At 45.1% G+C, this 17,997-nt stretch overlaps 1 protein-coding gene and 1 long non-coding RNA gene across 6 annotated transcripts in view; both read right to left on the bottom strand.

Annotated features, from left to right (window-relative positions):
• Positions 1-17,274, bottom strand: part of GNG12 (G protein subunit gamma 12) — a 140,497-nt gene extending 123,223 nt beyond the window's left edge. Inside the window, exon 1 of one of the 5 annotated variants that reach the window (XM_061411641.1) lies at positions 16,788-17,274. In XM_061411641.1, coding sequence (XP_061267625.1) covers positions 16,788-17,086 — 299 coding nt within the window. In that variant the 5' untranslated portion in view covers positions 17,087-17,274. Of the gene's footprint in view, positions 1-16,763 lie in introns of all 5 variants that reach the window. The other 4 variants (XM_061411645.1, XM_061411643.1, XM_061411644.1 and 1 more) reach the window with 4 other exon arrangements.
• LOC133244444 (uncharacterized) lies at positions 2,617-16,757 on the bottom strand. Its single transcript, XR_009735407.1, has 2 exons — positions 6,848-16,757; positions 2,617-6,619 (listed from the first exon to the last, which is right to left on the bottom strand). It is a non-coding gene; the product is annotated as an uncharacterized LOC133244444 (long non-coding RNA).
• Positions 17,275-17,997: the final 723 nt, after the last annotated feature.

The raw sequence follows: 17,997 nt of genomic DNA, 5'->3' as shown, positions 1-17,997 counted from the left end.
TCCTCCTGCCTCCCACAGGTCTGCTCAGTCCTCCACCTCCAACCCAGATTTCCATGTGGTCGCTGCCAAGGGTGTGACCCATAAATACTACTGGGGCAGCTGTAGCAAGATGGGTGGAGAGAGGTGGGGAGATAGGGTATGTCTAGAGGTCTCTCCAGGCCTGGTTCCTGCCAACTCTGTCCTTCTTATACAGGCTAGTTGGATGACAAGAGCTTCTGAGACTGGCCAGCACCCTGCCAGACCCCCGGCTCACAGGGTGGATTTGACAAGGTGGCACAAAACAGGGAAACAAGAGATGTGAGGTGTTCTAATCTCACCTCTGCTCTTCTCGAGCTCCATGACCTTGGACAAGTAACAGAAACTTTCTGGAAGGAGTCTCAGGTTTCCCATCTGAAAAGCAGTAGCTAATGTTTGACCAGTCCATTCAGGCTGCTATAAGAGAAATGCCATATGCTGGGTGGCTTAAACAACAAACATTTACTCCTTACAGTTCTGGAGGTTGGAAGTCCAGGGTCGAAGTTCCAGTAGATTCAGTGTCTGGTAAGAGCTTGCTTCCAGGTTCCCAAATGCCATCCGCTCACAATGCCCCTCAGAGTGGAAGGGATGGGGCAGCTCTCCAGGGCCTCTTTCATAATAAGTGCACAAATCTTCATCAGGGCTCCACCCTCATGATCTAATCACCACTCAAAGGCCCCCCACCTCCTAATATTATCATAGGGTGGGCGGGGTGGGGGGGCGGTTAGGATATCAACCTATGAGTTTAGGGAGGACATAAACATTCAGTCCTTAATAACCAGACTCCACAAAGCTTTCTGACAAGAAGTGCTCAAATTTAAATTTTAATACAATATAAATTCTCTAAGTATGCTTTGAGTCTTCTATGACTTGAACACTCTGTCACCGGCAGTAGAAAGAGGAAAAACTGTCACTAGAGGTACAATACATTCTGGAGAGGAGGCGGGCAAACGGCAGGTCAAACTACACAACTCACTGTCGTCATCAGTATGCTGGTTGAAGAGCGCCACTGGAAATCCACACAAGGGAAAATTTAAATACGTGTTCAATGGGAGGAAAAAAAAAGACACTAACAGCCAGAGTGATAACATCTAACATTTATGGAGCTGTAGATGTCAGGCTTGGTTCTAGGCGTATTACATTTACAATAATTTCAGGTCTCATGGGTAGATTGGTATTGCTATCCCCATTTTACAGATGAGGAATCTGAAGTTCAGAGAGTGCTATGGCTTGAATGTATCTCCTCAGAATTCAAGTTAAAATCATAAACCCAATGTGACGGTGGGTGGAAACTTGAAAGGTGATTAGGTCATGAGGGAGCCTTCATAAATGGGGTTGGTGCCCTTATAAGAGACCCCATAAGTGATATAATATTCTCTAGTTCCACCCATGTTGCTGCAAATGGTGATATTTTATTCTTTTTTCATATTCCCCTTTGTGTATATGTGTGTGTGTGTGTGTATACCACATCTTCTTAAGCCAATAGTCATGATATTGTAAGTCAACTATACTTTGATAAAAAATAAAATAAAATAGATCCCACATACTAAAAAGACTGCTGTCTATGAACCCAGAAGTGGGTTCTCAGACACTGAACCTGCAGGTGTATTTATCTTGGATCTTCCAGCCTCTAGAATTGTGAGACATAAATTTCCATCGTTTATAAGCCACACAGCCTATGGTATTTTGTATGAGCAGCCTGAAACGACGGAGTCAGTCACTCAAAGTCACATCACTAGTGAGTGGCAGAGCTAGGCTGTGAGCCTGGTTTTGGATCTTCAGTTTTTGATGACACTGCCTCCATTGTACCTGTGAAACCATTTCCGAGCTCCCAACCCCTTGTCTGGCCAAGGTAAAGTCGGATATGCCATGCCCACAGTTCACATTTCTTGCTAAGCCATCCACCCTGTGTGTATATGTGCTCAGTCGCATCTGACTCTTTGCAACCCTGGCGGACTGTAGCCCACCAGGCTCCTTTGTCCATGGGATTTTCTAGGCAAGAATATTGGAGTGGGTTGCCATTTCCTTCTCCAGGGGATTTTCCCAATCCAGGGATCGAACCCATGTCTCCTGCATCTTCTGTATTCGTAGGTGGATTCTTTACCATTGAGCCACCTGGGAAGCCCAACCACCCATCCTATTATCATTGTTTTTGTGTCTGTTCACACGTTCCCCCACCACTTGATAGTCCTTAAGGGCAGGAGCAGAATGTTATCAAGAGCCTCATAAACAGTTGATATTTAAAACATTTTTTTTAATGAGTGAAAGAAAGAACAAAATTATGCTAGGTTTCAAAACACAGGCAAGAATTCACTGGGAAGTTGGAGGGGAACTTCCTCAGAGTAGAGGCAGTATCTTACTCACTCTTCTATCCCCAAACCTAGCACTTAGGTGCTGAGTAAATGTGTAATAAACTCTGGGCAGAGGAAGTGAAGAAATCCAGAGAGATTTAAGGCTACACAGTGAATATGGATAACCTGGCCAGGATGAACCAACTAGACAGGGTGTGTGGGAACACAGAAGCACTTCTCAAACTATCCTTGGTGAAACATCAGCTTTTCGGTTTTATTTCCAATTCGTCATAGACCAATATTTTTTGTAAGATGCAATAAAAAGGACTGCTAGAAAAATGAAATATAAAATGCAAGTCCAATTTTTCATTAGATTTAAGAGATGTAAGATGACTGCCAAGTTGCTATGAAAAGGTCTAAATGTATGCGCTCTGTGTGGGTACTCACCTAGTGTCTGATCATTAGCCAAGAGTCTATCGCAGAGCAAGCTTGGCGTGAAACTAAGAGGGTGGGAGGATGAGGTGCAGATCAGCAGGGAAGGTGAGCTCCAGTTGTGCTATCAAGAACTGTGGGCAGAGGGCTTCCTGTGTGCCAGGCAGTTCTAATTGCTCCACACATATTAACTGGTTTAAATTCTACAGCCTATCTCTAAGGTTGGTACTATTATTACACCCATTTTAGAGATGGGGAAACTGAGGCACGGGGCAACTAAATAACTCTTTCAAGATTCCAGAGCTTGTGAGAAGCACAGGCAGCCTTGAACTTGGAACTCTTAACTTCTAGGCTGTGATGCCTTTGGGGAGCTGCCAGACAAGAAGTGGCATATTTGAATCCATGTTTTAGAAAAACCCTCCTGATGGCAGTGTGGAGAAGAAAGGTCAATTAGGAAGCCATGGTGACAATCCAGATGAGAGGCAGCGGGGATAGTAGAGATCAGACCAGATGTGTGGGCTAGTTAGGACGTGAATGTGGCAGGCTTTGGTGGGGGTCAGGGGTGTCTGAGCTGGAGGGAGGAGGAGAGGAAAGAAAGGTTTCAGATGACTCAAGGGGCCAGAGCTTCCTGGGTGGATGGAGATGTCCACTGATAGAGAAGGCAGGAAGAAAAACAGGCTTTAAAGGCAAGATGATAAGGTTGGTTTTCAAGGGTGCCTTTTGAAATCTTAAGAGTAGTTATTCCATTCAGGGCAATACCATTTTACTCCAGTTCTGCTAAACTAGTCTCTTTCTCTTCTCCCCTCCTCTTTGCCCCAGTTACACTTAAAATAGTTTAAAAAGTAGAAATTCCCCAGTGCTAACTTTCCTCCCTTTGAAAGTCACACACAGTATACTAAAGTGTTCTGGTCACTAATTCCAATTTGTGGTAGAGGCTTCCACATAGCCCAGGAATCGGTGACGCAAGCTGAGTATCCTACAGTTCAACTCAGTTCTGACACTATCTGGAGACAGCATCGGATTCCACAAATTCAGAGTGGAGTCACAGAACTTTTTACCTACTAGATCACAAAGTTTATTATAAAAGGATATGACTCAGGAACAGCCAGATGGAAGAGATGCAGAGGGAACAGTGTGGGGGAAGGGTGTGGAGCTTCCATACCCCCTTAGTAAGGACCACTTAACCCCACATCTCCACGTGTTCACCAACCCGACGCCTTCCTAACCCTGTCCTTTTGAGTTTTTATGGAGGCCTCATTACATAGGCATGATTGATTAAATCATTGGCCTTGGGTGACTGATTCAGCCTTCAGTTCCTCTGTCCTCTCTGGAGGTCTGAGAGGTGGGGTCAAAAGTTCTACCCTTCTAATCACATGGTTTATTCTCTAGACAAACAGCCCCCAACCTTAGGTGTGGTCCCAAAGCCACCTCAATAACAGAGCAAAAGACACTTTTATTGCTCTCATCATTTAGGAAATTTCAAAGGTTTTAGGAGTTCTGTGATAGGAAGTAGACAAAGATTGTATATATATTTCTCCTTATAAATCACAATATTGTTCATAGCTGTATCCTCATAGAGCAGGTATAAATGCCTTGTGAATGAAAAAAGATCATTTTTGTGTTTACTGAAAACTGAAAAAAGGACAGAGAGACAGGATCTTTACCTTTGATGAATTAAGACAGTTAACAGCAAAGAAACATCTGAGTGCAAGACAGATACGTCACAAGGCGATGCCTCTTCTCCCATGTTCCTTCTCCTTCCAGGAGGCCACCCCCTCCAGCTCACACCTGGTGGGCATCAGAACAGGTAATACGGTGCCATGAAGAGCATAGACTGCAAAGCCAGACAGCCGTGGATTCAAAGTAAGAAGCCACTTACTGCTGAGCTCTAACGTGGTATTCAAACCCCTGAACCCGTTTCCCCACCTATAAACGGAGCCAGTATTGCCTACCTCAGAGGGCTATTCAAGGCCTGTGAAAGGCCCCAGCATATGTCAGCACACAGGAGTCACTCAAGGAGTAACTATCATATCACTGACATCGAATTAACTGCTGGCACCCTACACTCTCTCAATTAAGGTCAAATGCATATAACTCTTAAGAGTAACTTCAATTGAAATTAAAGATGATGGGCATTATTTGAGCACTATAATAATATTAATAATAATAATAGTAGTTAATACCTGGACACCTACCATCGACCTCCCGTGAATGCTTTATATACGTTAAGTAGCTCTTTTAACGGAGAAGGCAATGGCACCCCACTCCAGTACTCTTGCCTGGAAAATCCCATGGATGGAGGAGCCTGGTAGGCTGCAGTCCATGGGGTCGCTAAGCATCAGACAGGACTGAGCGACTTCACTTTCACTTTTCACTTTCATGCACTGGAGAAGGCAATGGCACCCCACTCCAGTATTCTTGCCTGGAGACTCCCAGGGACAGAGGAGCCTGTTGGGCTGCCGCCTATGGGGTCGCACAGAGTCAGACACGACTGATGCAACTTAGCAGCAGCAGTTCTTTTAAGCCAAAGACAGTATTTAGTCAATTCTAAGAAACATATTCTGTTCACAGTTTAATATCTCTGATACTAGGGTGACTGTGGTAGTCAGAATGGCCCCTCAGAGATGTCTTTGCCCTAATCCCTGAAATCTATGAATATATCTCACAGCAAAAAGAACTTTGCAGATATAATTAAGGGACAGGAGCCTCGATTGTTCAGGTGGGCCCAACTGAATCAAATGAGCCCTAAAAGCAGAGAACTTTTTCTGATGGAGGCAGAGAGAGCAGAGGAGACCTTAGAGAGATTCCAGGCATGAGAAGGATTCATCGTGCTATTGCTGCCTCTGAGACATAGGGTCCAAAGCAAGAACCAAAGAGAAGTCTCGAAGAGCTGACGGTGGCTTCTCCCTCTGACAGCCAGCAAGGAGGTAGGAACCTCAGTCCTACAACTGCAAGGAACTGACTTCTACCAACCTGAACAACTCTGCAAATGGATTCTTCTCAGACCCTCCCTATAAGATTTCTGACTTGTAAAATCCAGAGCACAATAATGAGCCAAACCCATGATAACTTTGAAACTGTGAGATAATACATACGTGCTGCTTTAAGAGGCTAAATTTATGGTCATCTGCAATGGCAGCCAGAGAAAACAAATACATTCTTAGGGTTGATGTGGGTTATAGCTGATAGTGTAGCTATAGTACAATGGCATAATGGATGACATCTTACATTTGTTGAAATATGGTATCATTATCTTTGTTTTGCAAATGGGAAAACAGGCTCTTTGAGGTCAGGTGACATGCCCAGGTGAATCAGATTGAAGGCTTGAACTATAAACCATCATGCACACTGCCATAGTGTGCACGAGGGCTGCAGCATCATGCCAAAAGGCCAAGGAAGGGCTAACATGATCTCCATCCCAGACTGTATCCAACATGGGATGCCTACCACGGCTGACCACAAAGACCCAACTGGGTCCAGAAAGCACCCACCCTCAGCAGCATTCGTTCATCCATTAGTGGAGCATCCCGAGGTGACAGGTACTCTTCCAGATCCTCAGCTAGATCAGCCACCTATCTTACGAGAGCTGACACTGCAGTGAGGTCGACACTACAAAGGCAGGAGCACCAGAAGGAAAACAAAGCATCCAGAGTGCTGAAAACCCACCTTCACAAGGTAACAGTCCACACATTTAGGAGCTCAGAAGAGAGCGCTGGGCTTGGAAAACCAGACCCTCCTTTCTAGAACTTTCATGGGCCTCTGTTAAACGTGAGAATCCTCAGGAGAGACTGTTGTGGTGGGATTTTCTTGTTCTGTTTTGCTTTGCTTTTTGCTGATGGAGATGGAAGCTAGCTTTACACCAGACTGCCTCCTATGAATTTCTACAAGCAAATAAAAATAAATAAATAAACCACACACAGTCATCTTTTCACTCAACCAAAGATTTTCTCTCTTTTGATGGATTTCATTTTAAAAAGATGAAAGTTAATTTCATATTAAAAGAGCATCCCAAGAGCTAACTGAAAGAAGATTTCGAAAAGAAAGATGATTCAGTGTAACTCTAACCTCATGCCCTCCATCGAACCCTGAACTCTGTCTGGTCTACTTACCTTGCGCTTCTACTTGCCTCTTTCACCCTGGAAATAAGAGTAGACAGCTCTCCGATGGTGAAATCAAAGGGTGAACAGGAGGCCTATTCAGCAGGTACACAAAAAAAGGGGCATGTATAAGCTTTCAGGAGATGCATGTGAAAGGAAAAAATCTAGATTTCCACAAAGATTTTGCAGAAAATGCCACTGAAATTTATATATTCTCAATCTCTCTTGTTTTTGTTTGAGAGTGAGAAATTCTAGACTAGAAGGTCATCTTCATAATGGTTTTGGAGAAGTCCCAGTTTAATAATACCATTAGCTGAAAACTATTTATAAATCAGACATTAGCAACTGGCATAAAACCCTACTTTCCACTTCTCTCGATTTTGCACTGACAATTTGGCAGCCCACTTTCCCCCTAGGCCCAAAAGAGCTATCACATTCCTGAGTCTGTATTTAAGAGATTCTGACAGTGATGTACGCAAGAGGCTTGCTTCAGGAGGAAAGGTCAACATATGCCCACAGGGGGACTGGCAGGCCTGGGCTGCCCATGGGAGAACGCGTACAATGACTCCAATACTCTCACCCGTACACAATTCGAAAAATGTAACTGACCCTAATTATCATTTCTCACTACTAAGACTAGCAAAGATAAAAAGAGCTGACACCCTCTGTGCTGGTGGGGCTGTGGGGAAGCAGGCTGTCTAACACGTGGCCGGGACAGGGAGAAATGACGCAAGCTTTCCCGAGGGGATGATAGGCCCTGTGATTCAGCAGTCCTGTTACCAGGAATCAATCCTCTATGTTCACCTGCACAAAGGCAAAATGACACCTTTATCTGCTGCAGCACTGTGTGTATTAGCGACAGACTGGGAACAATTCAAAGGTCTAGTCGTAGGGTCGAATAAACTGTGGTCCATCTTCACAATGGAAAACAATGGTGCTGACAGAGATCTCCAGGACAGACTAATTTTAAAAAGCAAGACACAGAACAATATATATAAATATACCACCTTTCGTGAAAAAAGGGAAAAACATATATATATATATGAGGATATATATGCTCATTTATATATATGAGCAAATGAGGATATATATATGTGTGTGCGTGTGTGTGTATATATATTTGTGTATATATTTACTTATATTTTTACAAGTTGCAACTGGTAGAGAATGTGGTAAAGGCCTGGTTAAGAGCAAGATTTCTCAGTGTTTACCTTTTTACATGATTGTGAGCTTTGGGGGGTACCCTATAAAAACATTGCTCAAGTCCATGGGATGGCAAAGTCGGATAGAACTGAGCACACATGTGTGCACACTGTATATATACGACCAATATTTTAAAAATGGAGAAGTTGTCTAAGGCATTTTTCCCAGGAGCATGAAGACTAGAACAAGCCCAGCATGGAAGACTCAAAGCTGAGGAGCTATCTGAGGTCCCGGCAATGCGGGTTGAGGCAGGTGAATTCTCACATCGGCATTAGTAAATCAGAGGAATCTGAGTCCAGGGTTCAGGAGGTGTGCAGGGAGAGCTTGGTCTCTGCCCTGTGTGATGTCACTGTGGGGTGCGACCGTCCCTGAGCCCCATGACATTTATGACAGCAGGAGGAAGTCAGAGACCTGGAGGCGAAAGAGAGGTAAAGGCAGAAATGCGAGGATTCCCTCCCAGGCAGCATGCCAGGCGCACTTATTTGCTTTCTGGATTTGGACAGTAATGGCTGAAGCATGCTGCTCGTTAAATATTTATGTTGAAAAAGAGGGCAAAACATGTGCCGGAATCTTCTGCCTAATTCAACAGAGAGATATTCCTGAAAAGTTGAGATTCCTGGAGTTTTATAAAATCAAGTCATACTGTAAATGCAACAGGTTAAGTCTGCTCTCTCAGATTCTGTGGGGAATCCTTCTTAGGAATTGTTACTTTCTGCGATTCCTTGTTTTGAGAATCGGAGCTTGCCTGAAGAAAGCTGAATTTAACCAGATGAAATGTGAAAGGCATTCATGTTTCTGCACCTGTGGGCATTTTTCACAAGGTGCGCCCACTCCATAAAAACAGCAGAAGGCCAAGGTCCTAACGTCCTTCGAACCACTGCCTTAGCAGTCTGACCCACTACACGTGGCTGACCCTACCTGCTGTGCAGATTACCTCTCAGGAGAGGAGCCAAGAGGAACGTAACTCTGACAGTCTGCTTCTCAAGGGTCAACTTAAAAGAGAGAGCATGCATGCAGCACCAGCTGGCACTGTGAGGGACACAGACAAACCCCTTTTCTCAGTTACTGGTGGCTTTAGCAACAAACCTCCCCACTTCTCACTCGAAACTAGAAAAGTCTTTCTACCTAAGCAGCAGCCGCTCAGAGGTAAATTCCCAAGACTCCTGCAGTCACTGTCCTTTGCATCCTGTCCCCAAGAGGAGGGCCCATGGCTGGTCAATAATACCACAGATCCTCTGTCTATTCTCAGGGGACACCACTGCCGGTATTGGGCAATGCTGAGCAAGCCTGTTTGTTGTTGTTCAACTCACAGTCAACAATGTCAGTGTTGTTTCAAGTGTTGGTCTCAAGTGCTGGGTTTTACCTGCCCCTTAGGAAATGATGAACTGAAGAAGCAGCCTGTCAGAGGGAACATGCACCACTGAATGTGCAATTCCCAGTAGATAGCATCAATTTTACCTTTGATTAAAAAGAACATTCACTCATCTAGTTCATTGTGTGCAGAGAATGTGGTTTTATTCATTCATTCCAGTGGCATTTAATAAGTACCTACTATGTGCCAGACTTCTGCCTGCTCATGGTATTTAGAGGGTTACTGTGGCTGAAGGAGCCTGCTGCTCATCATATTGTGTCTTTGTGTGAATTAGGAAAAAGCCAGCCCTCCAAGTGGACCCAGTCTTGCAGGCTCAACGGAGTCATAAAGAAGCATCCCCTCCTCCTGGCAGAGGCAATTCCAGCCCAGGACACATGGCTTTTGGAGTAGATTTGAGCCCCAACTTTACCTCCTTGACCAGCTATTCCTGTGCAGTGAACAATCTATTGTTCAAAGCCACCCTGTCAAGGAGTCACAATTCAACTCTTCCTCCTTGGTGAGACATTCAACCTTCCCCTGACAACTCATCTGAGCAGCTGACTGTGACATTACATACCCATAAGAAGCCTCACGGTCTAATGTACAGCCAACGGTCTAATAGTGCAAAAGTCTGGGTGGTTTAGGTACAGGACAGGCACCAAGTCTGTGGCTCTCAACACTTTACCAATTTGTCTGAGGTTCTGGTTGAATAAACCTGGCACGATGGTTTTATATCAATAAAATTCTCACGATGTCTCAATAAGGTCCAAGAAGTTTTTGGATTTTGATCCCTCTTTCCATCCTTAAATTTCTTTTGTTCATGTTGAAAGCTAAACTGCAGTAACATCTCCTGGAAAAGCAGACAAAATTTGCAGTCACTGAAAGCTTGGGACCTTAAGTCAAAGGGCTCCAGGGAGGGGGCTAAAGGGTTAATGTCCAGTGTTCAGAGCCTTTTCGGCTGGTGTGTGCTCATTCAGTCGCATCTGACTCTTTGAGACACTATAGACTGTAGCTCGCCAGGCTCTTTTTTCCATGGGATTCTCCAGGTGAGAATACTGGAGTAGGTAGCAATTTCCTCCTCCATGGGATCTTCCCAACCCATGGATTGAACCTGTATCTCCTGCATTGCAGGCAGTCTTGACCGCTGAGCCACAAGGAAAGATGGTAGCATCTGCAGCTAAACGAGAGCCTGCTTATTCTACGTGGGTAAAGTTAAGATTCCACCCCCATGGGCTCATGTGGGTTTGCACACAGCCGTTGGGAATGAAGGCAATTCTCTGTACACGGTATGTGAGTGCGGCAACGATCACTGACTCAGAGCCCTCTCCAGGGAGCACTTGTGATGACACCAACCCCAGTTAAATCAGAGCTTACGCTCCTCTCCTCCATCAACCAAGGGGATGCTATGTCAGTTACATGACACTGACTGCAAAGGGAATGGTAGCCTATTCTGTAAGAAAGCAAAGGGAATATAAGACCTGCTGGCCCCAAAGTCACCTGCATACAATAAATGCACATGAAAAATGACAAGAGATACTTAGCAACTGATTCACTAAAGCAGACCTAAAAGGAATTCTTCTTTGAGCTACTAATTCTCCAGCAGAGTTGAAAATATGAAGAGTCTTAACAGTCTACAACACCCTGGTTTTTATTATACAGTAATCCTCTGAAATGCAGACCCATTAAAAGAAGACAAAAACCCTCCTTGTCAGAGGATGGCAACCAGACAGTCCCAGCTAAGCAGTTTTATGACACCCAGTAAAGCCCGACACAATAAACCAGACATGTAAGTGACACCAGAAATGATTTTCAAGAGACTTGGGATTAAATGGAATAATCCATCTAGAAGCAACCTTCGATCAAATCACCTCCACCCTCTGCCCTGTGTCCCAGCCACCTGGCTCACTGCTCTTTCCTATATTCTCTAGAGAGAAGTGGGGAGACTGGACTACCTAGTGTGAGCTTGTTCTAGAGTAGGACTTATGGCCAGTGCCCCCACTTGCTCTCTAGGTCCTCTCTGGGAGTCCAGGGATGGGAAAGGACAACTATACAGATCCCTTCACGTCTGCTGCATCTCTGACAATTGTGGAAGCTTCAACTTCTATGGCTGCAGAGGCAGTGAGCCTATTGGCAAGGTGCTGGTAATACGCGGGTCATCTCCCCTCTAACAGGAGCCCTCTCCTCCTGTTTCTCTTGATTTATAGCTTATAAACAATACTTCTTCCATAAAGCCCCCTTTCCCCCACCCCACTTTTAGCAGGATGCACCTTCACTGAAGTGGCTGCAGAATGCTTAGCGGATGGGATGTGCAATCAGAACAACCCCAGGTCCCAGTCTCATCTTGCCACTTGGGGAGCCTCAGCTTCCTCACCTGTGCTGCTGTGAGGACTACGCAAGAACATAAACATAAAGGAATTAGACTTGGGCTTAGGATGTAGAACAGCTCCGTCAAAGGAGTCGCACGATTGTGCTAAATATTTTTTTTACCTATTGACCTTTCCCATTAAACTAAGTGCAATATGTCTTCCTTGTGACCATCTTGGAGGCCTCTGACATGTGGCAGGTGCCATATGCCCACAACTCCTCCAGTCAGGGCTAGGAGGTAACAGATCTGGGAAGTGACAGTTTCCATAAAGTCAGGGTTGGCTGTTCACTGAGTCTGCACGCAAACCTGAAGTTCAAACATCTTTTAAGAAGATAAACCTACTACAGACTTCTAAAAGGGTCTCTCTTACTGCTAAATAATTCTCACATGTAAGTCCAGAATCTTCAATTGCTTATGCAAGCTGTTTTTTCCCCTAAACAAAACCAAAATCCTGCTATTTACAGCTAACCAGGTTTTACTGTTACACAAATAGACTATTATTTATTTGGGGCAGGAGGAGAAGGGGACGACAGAGGATGAGATGGCTGGATGGCATCACCGACTCGATGGACATGAGTTTGAGTAAACTCCGGGAGTTGGTGATGGACAGGGAGGCCTGGCGTGCCGCGATTCATGGGGTTGCAAAGAGTCAAATACGACTGAGCTACTGAACTGAACTAAATACATGCTCACTGGAGAAAATATGGGGAGAAGCACCCCAATTTCACCATCCATTTGTCTGTTCTTTTGTTTTCTATGCATAGTTAAACTTTTAAAAAATCAGTTGGAATTGTAGTAATGCACTATAACTGGGCACACTGCCCTTCTGCTATTAACTTATCCTAAGGTAAATGGCAACCCACTCCAGTGTTCTTGCCCAGAGAATCCCAGGGACAGAGGAGCCTAGTGGGCTGCCGTCTATGGGGTCGCACAGAATCAGACATGACTGAAGCGACTTAGCAGCAGCAGCAAGCAAGGTGGACTTTATGGATCATGGATTTTTTTTCAAGTATCTAATAAGAAAGGAAAATGGGATTGCGATCCAAAAGAATTAATTTGTTAAGCAAATCAACACTGCAATCCATTTCATGTTTAAAAGACACAACGACAATTGCCTGATAGTATTCTCTTACTTCTTGAACACTGCTTGATAGGACTTTATCAATTACTGAGCCTTTTTAGATTCAGGGGAAACATTAAAATTTCATATGGTTGTTTTCCTGTTACAAAAACAATGCATGCTCATAACATGTAGAAAATCTTAGTAAGCAATAATTTAATGCTAATATTTATTGAGCATAGACTATGTCAGGCACTGTGCTTTAGTGAGATAAACTCATTTATCCCTCCCAACATCTCATTGAAGCACAGAGGTATTAAGGAACTTGCCCACATGTTGCACGCCTAGAAGCATGAGCCTGGAATCCATCGCTGTGCCATAATGTTCTAAGAGTGAAAGGAATCAATAATTTATTCAATCAAGTCCTCCGCTGCTTCACAGTATAATGTCATAGGCAAGAAATGATTCATCATAATGCTGTACCCCTTATAGTTATTTAAAAATATTATAAGCATGATCTCTGAGTCCCTATGGAACAATTAGTAAATGAAAAGTCATCTGTGGCACAAGCTGCAATTCCAATCAGCCCAATTCTAAGCACCTGATGTGCGTTAAGAAAACAACCGATTTTCTTGTTAAAAGGGTTTGTTTTAAAGATGGAAACATTTTTCTAAAATTCTGCAAATGAGTCAATGATGTGACGAGTGGATTCCCTGAATTAACTGGACACCCAGTCTCACAAAAATTTACCATCAGTCACAATGCTTTTATAAAACATTTATGAACTGGGTCTGCATGCAAACCCAAATTTCAAACATCTCTTAAGAAGATAAATCTATAAATTTCCAAAAAGGTTTCTCTTTTACTGTTAAATAGTGCTGCTAATTATTCCTAAACACTTCTTATGGCTTATCTGTTATAAGTGGACATCACTACATAAAAAATAACTAGATACCCTAGGTCACATTTTTTCATACTTTAATGAAGAATTATACTAGGCAAAAGATACACATTTCTGTTTATAGCCTATCCAGGGATAATAAGCATAGCTTTTTAAATATAAAGTTCTCTTTAAATTTAAAATATTATTAATGGAATGTTTCTGATTGCCTGGCTCTAAAAATATTATACGACTATAACTTCACACTAAAAGCACATTAAAACTATTAACTCTAGTAATTGTAATTATTCATACTGCTGTTGAAAATATATGACACACTCATGTATACAAATATTTCAGATATTTAGACAGATAGTTGGCTAGATAGATATCTATAAAACCAGGTAATTTCTTTGGAATTTAATTGCTCTAGTATTTCCAGAAGCTCTATCTATCTATTGATATCTACCTATAAATTCAGATGCCTTCTTGATGTCTCTGTGTTTCCAGAAGGTTCAAACTGCCATCTTTCACTTTATCTGATGACTGGCTGCTAGAGTCAGTTGATAAAATATCTAATAATCTTGACTATTATCTATGTATTAGGTGCAGTGTTCTCCAAAGACTGTTTCACATACTTTCATAAAAACCCTCGAGACTGAGACCACACTCATTCTCATTTTACAAATCAGACTGAAAATGGTTAAGTAACTGATACGCCCATCCACATCTGTCCAGCACTGAAACCATACCTAAAACCACTGTTAAGCTGCTTCTCTGCCAAATCAGACTCCAGAAAAATTTGACTTCCACTACTTGCCTCCCTAAATTAAGCTTAAGCTGACATATAAACTTAAAAAAACACCCAACACGAATCCAACAAATTAAATGACATAATTCCAAATCTGATTTTTTTTCCCGTGAGAGGTTTTTAACATAAAAAAACAAAATTAATCTGATATTTGCTAGCCATTTCTTCAAGTGCTTTGACTATGCAGCTTTCTGCTGTCACAACTGGACAAATCACCCATGTCCTTCAACAAGTGACAACGTAGCCCAACGCTGCAAAGCTCACTGTTAGAGAGCTAAGCTTTCAAATGAGACTGGAGCCTGCTACACTGAAAATTTTTATAGTATTAATCTTTTTGGTTTCTTGTGAAACACAGACCAACATCTTATTGTATTTCTAGACATATCTAAATTCTGTCTGGATTCATCATCTTCCTGAATTACCTGGGTTAAAAACAGTAAAAACATGACTGCATTTTTTTTTCTCATAAGGCCTAAAGGAGCAGTCCTTAGACTGTTTGGCATTTTTTGGATTTAAACCAGGGTTTTATGGTGCTAATTAACTGTTAGAGAAGGCAAAGAAACTGAACAGTCGATCCCAAAGTCCTCTTATCACTGAAGTCTCTGTAAAACGTTTGATTACTTTAAAAAATTATGTATGTGTGAATCATAAGTTTGTTTATTGAAAAAAGGGCTTGCTGACACATACACTTTGGTTTTTTTTTTTTTTAAGAATCAAAACAGTTCCTTACTTGAATGTGGCTGTTTTGCCAACAGTTAAACTCAACCCCGTCATTCTAGCGCTGCCTGCCTTCCTGGTTCTCCTAGGTGAGGGCCGCCATCCTGCGATAATTTACACGCAGGGCTAAGACGCACCAGCAATGGTGCAGTGTGGTGACGAGCACTTTAGAAACAAAGCCAAACTCCGCTTTTAAAGCAGAGAACACACGTACACAGTTCCCGTCTCTGACAACGTCCAAAAGATTCCTTATAGACAACCTACTCAGACGAAGCTACAGCAGCCCCAGGAAATATAAACAGAGTCCGCAAAGACCAGGGGGGAGGGGGGCCGCCGGGGGGGACAGGAAACAACTGATGGGAAGGAAACTGATCATGTGAAGTTTGCCCGACTCCACAAGGTCTAATACATTCCGGTTTGTTTCCACTCGGAGCAGCCATTAAACGTGCCCTGACACGTGGGCGCAGGGGACCTCCCTTCTCGCCGGTTTTTGGCCATTTCCTTCACTGTGCGCTTGTTTGTATACAACCTCGTCCGGACAGGGGGTGACCACAAGATGACAGGCCTCGGCAGTTCCTTCACTCGGATTTCTAGTTGTCCAAAGTTTCACTCCACGGCGGGGATTTAACGAGAATCACGAAAGTTATGAATGGTTTAAGTTTACAAGACACAAACAGAAGGCGAGGGACGAGCGAGTGTGGGGCGACTTCAGCCGCAGCGTTTTAAAATTAGCTTTAATTGATATGCCCTAGTTAAAATTAAAAAGGGGGGTGGGGAGTCACTCTGATCTACGCAGTAAGTGTCGGGGGCAATACTTTAAAAAGAAAAATCACTCAAGACTCACGTCCGAGTCTTGACTTCCTCATACCACCTGCAAATACAGTCTCCTGGCCACTCACTGCTCGGGGGGTCCTTCGCGGGATGTGTGATCGGAGTCCTCTCGGTGACCCGCTATTTCCCCGCCAGACCCCCAGCGCCTAGCGGGTTCCAGGACTGTGCACTCGCCGCCTAGTCCCCAGAAAGAGCGGAAGAAAGTAGGAAAGAGGGGCGTGGCGCCCCGGTCTCCCCCAGCTGCCTGCCCTCTTCCCAAACCTGGCACCACCGCAGCTGGAGCCAGCGGGGAACCCCAGAGCCTTCCAGCCCCAACCTGGCGCGGGGCGCACGGCTGCGGGCCGGCCGCGGAGCCAGCTTGAGGGGAGACCTCTCCTCCTGCTTCAGCCCTCGTCCCAGGGACCGCGTCCCCAGACCTAGCCCCGCAGGACCCCCGGCTTCCCGGGCCATCTGGCCGCCGCCCGTCGAGGGCGAGCGCGCCGTCCGTCTCCTGGTCTCGGCGTCCCTTGCCCTCCACCCCCATCGCGGTCTCCGGCGCCCAGTGCCCCGACCAGTCCCCGCCCTCCGGGACACTCTTCCCTCCTTCCTTCCTTTCTCCATTCCCTCCCTCCATCTCGCTTCCCAGCACCAGGAACTGGGAGGCGGCTCCCGAACTGGTCGGCCGACGCCCAGCGCTGCGCCCCTGTCCCCTCGGGGACCGGACTTGCCACCTGCGCCCGCCGCTCGGTGCTCACTCGCCTGCCGGTGCGCTGCCCCTGCCGCCACCGCCGCTGCCGGGGACTCTGTCTCTAAGGGCTCCTGGAGACGACTCCGACCTCTCCTCCTTCTGCTGCTCCTCCGGGCGGGGGCCGGCTCCGCCTCGCTCGGGGTAGGCGGGGCGGACAGCCCGACGGGCGGGGCGGCGGCGGCGGCCCAGGACTCCTTCCTCCCGGCCGGCCCGCCTCCCTCCTGCCCAGATGCCCTGGCTGTTCCCTGGTCTGGCTGCTGAACCCGGGTCGAGCTTGGGCCGACAGAGGAGAAAAGTCGGCAGCATTGAAACCCAGCAGACATCTGGCAGCCTTGGCCACCCCTCAGGGTCCCTTCCTCGAATTCCCCGAAGCTTTGGAAGTTCAAGGACTCTCGGGTCCCCCACTTAGCGACCCTCCACAGGGCTGCTCTGACTCCTCAGCAGTTTCCTTCCCTTGCGAACTCTAGGCACCCCTTCTGCCAACCGTCCCTTAGGCCACGAATATGCCAACCCCCTACATAAAATTTAGGCTCTACTCCAGGAATTTCTTAAGAAAACAGTCACGGTAAAATTTAAAGGGCCCTGGGGCCACCGAGTGGTTTTGCTTCCCAGAAAATGGAGCTATAACTGCGGGTTGTTGAATCTGAAGTACATCCACCCATCATGAGCTTCCCCTCCATCTCTCACCATGAGATTTGTATTTCCGAATGCCTCGTACCTGGCAGAATTCTGCTTATTAATTGAATTAATTAGATTTGGTAAGTCTTTTCTGGAGGGACTCAGGGTGAGGTAGTTTGAAAAGCCACTTCTATTTCCATGAACTTCAGGCTATTCCTATACACAGCCATTCAAGGAACGTTCACTGAGCACCTGTATGTGCCCAGCGACACATTGGTGATTGGACAAAGGTGATTGGAGAGAGACAAAAGTGACTGGAGAGAGATGAAGATGATTCAGACGTGGGACTCACCCTCAAAAAGTCCAGAAAGAGTGAAAAAAAAGAGTGAAAAAGATGGATGTGCAGAAATCTTACCTTCCAGCAGACTTCTTGCACGCTGCTAGGAATCAGCTTTCTTGTTTGACAGGGTGTAGAAAAAGGAGGAGAGGAGGCCAAAGGAGGACATTTAGAAACAGTGTGGGTCGAGTCCATACTTGAAGTGGAGTCTTAAATCATTGCTGAAAGACGCCTGTGTGTTGAGCTTCACCCGCTGGAGAGG

Source organism: Bos javanicus, chromosome 3 (genome assembly GCF_032452875.1).
Source record: "Bos javanicus breed banteng chromosome 3, ARS-OSU_banteng_1.0, whole genome shotgun sequence".
Taxonomy (NCBI): domain Eukaryota; kingdom Metazoa; phylum Chordata; class Mammalia; order Artiodactyla; family Bovidae; genus Bos; species Bos javanicus.
Note: the sequence above shows the minus strand (reverse complement) of the source record. Positions and strands in the feature narration are given on the sequence as shown.